Below are 5000 nucleotides of genomic sequence, written 5' to 3'. Positions count from 1 at the left end.
AGGCGCGGGAAACGCGTGTGTGTGTAGATACTGCATATTGCGTGGAATGAAATGTTCTCCAAATAGTCTCACTAATGTTTCAGAGGACATGTTTGAGTTCAAAACTTTTTGTCGTAGCGAACCAGCAGATGTATCCTGGCAATTTGATATGATTTGACAGTTTGAGTTAATTTCGTTACTGTCCGCAATTAGTGCTCTTGTGCTTAATTCATTGACACTGTCACACTTAAATAAAGTTGTTATTATTATTAATACTTGGTTGGGTTCGGAACAGAACGCCACAAACGAGGAGTTTTCAGTTAAGAGAGAGCCAGCCATACTGCATGCAAACACACGTGCTAAGTTACTTCCGTCTGGTCCACTCGCCTCGCGAGATTTTTTTCTCCGGCTTTCCAGGGGAAACGCCCGTGGAAAAAAAATTTCGGCTTCTGCTTTTTTTGGCCTTTTGTTGCAAATCGCATGCAAGCTTGTAAAGAGCACGCGCGAAGTTAACCAAAACGCGTACGTGGCATGGTTGTTCAATGGCTGATTCATTTTTTACGGCGCATGCGCGAAGTTTAAACCAACGTGCATACGTAGCATTGAATGAAAACAGCGTCGTTGACAGTAAGCACGAATATGGAGTCTAATATGCTCAAACCACATACAAATGCACCACACTAAAAGATGTCGAGCGTCTTCGAAACGGGTCAGTCGGTCCGCGAACTTCATGAGCGAACTGACATTTGTGAAAGAACATAACGAGAATCATTTCCATCACCCTAACCTAAATGATAATTAATCTAGCCTTGTGTCTTTTGCTTTCCTTGTTTTTCATTTGACTATCCAGGAACTCAGGAAAGCTCGACTTCACGCAGATATGCGTCTAGTTAGTCATATAAATCCATTTTAAGATAGTTGGATCAGTTTGGTTCTCTTCTTTGTTGTATCTTCTGTTTAGGCTCGAATCCAGACAGCTTGCGAACTGATTGAAAAGATTGAGAATCAAAGAGGGGAACTTGTACAGAATATGAGACACCTGTGTGAAGCTTACATCGAGTTGGCATATGTCAATGTAACGCACCTCAAAAACGAAAGAGGTAAACGTCACTTTTGACTGACATTATTGCAGAGTGAAGTTTCTTTGATTCGGTTTTTTAAAACGTTTTTATACTCTCTTGTGTAAAGTTATCAATACGTGGATTCGCCCTGGGCGCCATATTGGTCTTTAGCAGTCCACTTTTCCGTTTGTCGCCTTCGACAGTGAACAATCGCTTACCAGTTGTAATAATGCTTTTACTGTTAGTTGACACGCGGTCTGATTCCAATGTATGTATTGAGGTTGTTTGTGACATCGCCTATGTGCGTGACACTTGAGTCTTCCTTATGCATTTCAGGTCCTTTCAACCTTCCGGATGTCACAATCAAAAGAATTTCGAATCTTAGGGAGGTGCCAGTCCCCACGCTTGATGTGAAGGTAAATAGCTGGCTATAGAGTCGATTCAAAGGCGAGCTACTAGAGTTATTTGCGGGTCAGATAAAACATATCAGGAAAGGCTTGAGGTCCTCAAATGGCCATTGCTGAAATTACGAAGGAAGTTTATTTTCTTAGTGCAAATGTATAAGATTCTTTCATAAGTTTTTTTTCCTTTTTGTATCAATGAAAACACGCAGAAGGGACTCGTGCAAATTATTTTGAATTTTCATCTTTTAATCGTTATATTATAGACTGGAACGGCATCGCATCGAATATTATGCGTACCCCTTTATTAGTCAGTACTACGTCCTGACCTCAGTTGTTCAAGAAATGGATAGCGCTATCTGCCGGATAAACCACTATCCAGTGGATATGTCATAGTGAAACCAATTGCGCCAGCCAATGGATAGTGGTTTAATATCCGGTGGATAGCGTTATCCACCTTTTGAACACCTCAGACCTGTCTTTTCGATCCTTTTTGTCAAATGTAGAATATAAGGCGTGCCAATGTATCAGTGTTAAGTACTTATTTTACCAGGTTATTTTTGCCTCTTAATTTCAATTCTTACTTTCTGGTGTGTTTGATATTGGAGAGTAATCTGGGAATTTGGTTTCACCCCAAGTATTCTGAAAAAAGGGAAAAAAACCTACAAGGGATGTTCTTGGCCAAGTGAGAGTAAATGTCGCCTGAATCGTTTTGTTCTCGTTTTCTCATCAGGTTGACCCATTGTGTCGTTATGATGACCTGGTTCATGTGGTAGGGTTTGATTCAAAGTTCTGCCTTGCCGGCGGTGTGAACCTACCCAAGATCATTTTCTGTATTGGATCTGATGGTGTCAAACGACGGCAGCTTGTGAAGGTGAATGAACCACTGCCACAACCATGTCACACGGCATAACTCAAAATCACATCTTAACAAGCGTAGTGTCCTGATTGTAATATGCTGCTCGCGAACACCAAAGTCAACTTAACGGGAGGTGAAGTCCGTGACACAGGTTCCATTCAAGCTGATGTTCGACCCTTCTTTTAATAACTGATCTGGCTTGTTGATAACTTGAAGTGACGTAGAATTGCGGTGTCAGTGACATGACAGGGCATGACTTAAACTATTGGCATGAATTAGCAATGCATGACATGGTCTGCTTGTTTTTTGACTCGAAGTTACCTGCAAAATGTTGTCGTGTACCTCCTTGACAAGGCAAGAGAGCAGTTGACTTAAGGACGGTGCCTGCTATTTCAAAGATATTTTTGCGCAGTTTCCGGAATATGCGGGAAAAGCAGATCTTAACAAGTATTATTGAAATTGAAAAAGAAAATTGGGGGCAACCACGCATTTTTCGAGGATAATTTATCAACAATATTTGTAAAAAGCTTTAGAATACAAAGCAATGTATGGCGTTCTTTGCCAAATTGAAATTGAAGCTTAATTATCTCTGAAAAATGCATGGTTACCCCCACTTTTCTTTTTGGATACCAAGAGCACTTACTAAGTTCTTTTTCCGCATAGTTTTCAACCGCGCAAAAATATCCCTGTGTTAATAAGAAATAAGAAATCCGAGTACCTCGAGATGCGCAGACCGTATGCGCAATAGTAATAGTAGGCACCGTCCTTAAAGTGACTTAAAATGCGCTGTCAGTGACATGGCATGACTAGAACAATTGACTTGAAGTGGCATGACGTGACAATGGCGTGATTTAAATTCACAAGTGACATGAACTGAACGTTCGGCAAAATGGCATGAAAACAACAAGTCAAAATGATTTTCATCTCTCAGGGTAGAGACGATTTGCGCCAGGACGCTGTGATGGAGCAAGTGTTTGGTATGGTAAATCAGTTGTTGATGAAAAACTCGGAGACTAGGAAAAGAAAGTTAAAGATGAGAACGTATAAGGTACGTGTTTGAAAGAGTGGTTCTGTGAGTAACAAGTAGAGATAGACTTGGCATTGCCCTCTCTGTTGGGATGACCTTAGACAGCAATGACCAGACCAGAACCAGGTTGCTGGCCAGCGGTTTGCCGGGGTGCTCAGTCTCGCGGGCTCAGAAAACCTGGTCGTGGTCATTGTTATTTAAGGTTTTCCTCTTTGTTGATAGCGTGCAAATTGACTGGATTGTGTGACCATTATAACGTAGTGTATTGCGTTACGCTATTATGGATCGTTGGCGCGGAGTTTAAAGACGCACCTTCAACCAACTGGCTTTTCGACCGTTCGTTTTGTTTTGGAAATTCGCATTACTTATCGTATCGATCTGATTGGATGAATTTCAGCATTGACGGGATTTTCATATATGAAAATTGTTCCTCGGCACGCAGTTAGTTGAAGTCGGGCCTTTAAGCAACCGCGCTAGCAAAGACAGAATAAGTGTTCTGCAATTTGAATACAGAACATCAGTATCCTTCCATATTACACAACTTGTAGATGCCTTGGAAAATCTCCTGCTTATGTTGTATTGATAACAAAATGTCAAATACCTGACCAAAGGATTTGTAATGATAAGTAACCTTTCATTATTTTAACTGTCTGTTGACTACAGGTAAACCAGATTGTCATAATGATTTGACGCCCTCGCCGCAGCCCTTGCTAACGTCCCCTAATTTTATAAAAACGTTTTAGCCCTAATTCTAATTATAGCTTCCTTCGCGGCTCGTCCTAAAAACGTCTGCGAAGGAGGCTACCCTAATAGCCCATTTCCGAGTTGCTGCATGTCTCAGTTTCAAAACGAGTCCTGGTGCACAACCATTCAAATGTAATTGAGTTGCGTATTCTTATGCAAATCAAACTTATTTCCCTTGTAATAGTTTGAGCACCAAGACTCACTTCGAAACCGCGACTAACATCAACTCGGAATGGCCCATTAAGAAACGGTACTCATCCTTGTAAATTTCTTCGCCATTCCCTTGTTTTTCCTAGGTCATTCCTTTATCGCAGCGCAGTGGAATTGTTGAATGGTGTGAAGACACTGTTCCGTTGGGAGAGTATCTGATTGGTCGGCCAGGATCTAAGGCTGGGGCCCACTCACGGTACTACCCTGGGGACTGGACATCACTGGACTGTAGAAAACAGGTCAAGGTAAATAGACCATGTTTGTTTATTCTCGCCGTCGGATTCGAAAGTAGTAGATCCTTTATTAAGAAAGAAAAGTCGGTAAAATCTTCAGTAACAATAGAGTAAAAATCTAATTACAAATTAGACTAAAAACTATCGACCTACAAATATAAAAATTTCGGTACTCACAGCGCAATTAGAAACTAAAAAGTGGGATATTTCGTTCGGATCCACCGAACTTCGTCAGCCACAATGCAAATTTGAATGTTAAGAAGGGTTATATAATGGTCTCGAGGGAGCTAATATGGTGTCATGGATGCTGGCTAATTCGAAGCTATTGTCTCTGTTCAAAGAGGGCTTACTTAATCTTATCTTAATTGCCCCCTTATGCGGCGTTTGAATGTGTTATTCTCCGTGGCAGGAACTTTTGTTATGCTGGAATCCACTGAATGACCCGTGAGCTGGCAATGTTCATGAACAGCAGACGCATTCCTAGAA

General features: G+C 41.2%; 1 protein-coding gene across 2 annotated transcripts in view; it reads left to right on the top strand.

Annotated features, from left to right (window-relative positions):
• Positions 1-5000, top strand: part of LOC137996668 (serine-protein kinase ATM-like) — a 194784-nt gene that overhangs the window by 179256 nt on the left and 10528 nt on the right. For both annotated transcript variants that reach the window (XM_068842189.1, XM_068842188.1), the window contains exons 59-63: positions 941-1079; positions 1377-1456; positions 2175-2315; positions 3232-3348; positions 4368-4526. In XM_068842189.1, the coding sequence (XP_068698290.1) occupies positions 941-1079; positions 1377-1456; positions 2175-2315; positions 3232-3348; positions 4368-4526 (636 nt within the window). The remainder of the gene's footprint in view (positions 1-940; positions 1080-1376; positions 1457-2174; positions 2316-3231; positions 3349-4367; positions 4527-5000) is intronic.

The sequence above is a fragment of the Montipora foliosa genome, chromosome 3 (assembly GCF_036669935.1).
Source record: "Montipora foliosa isolate CH-2021 chromosome 3, ASM3666993v2, whole genome shotgun sequence".
Lineage (NCBI taxonomy): Eukaryota > Metazoa > Cnidaria > Anthozoa > Scleractinia > Acroporidae > Montipora > Montipora foliosa.
This window is presented reverse-complemented; position numbering and strand designations above follow the sequence as displayed.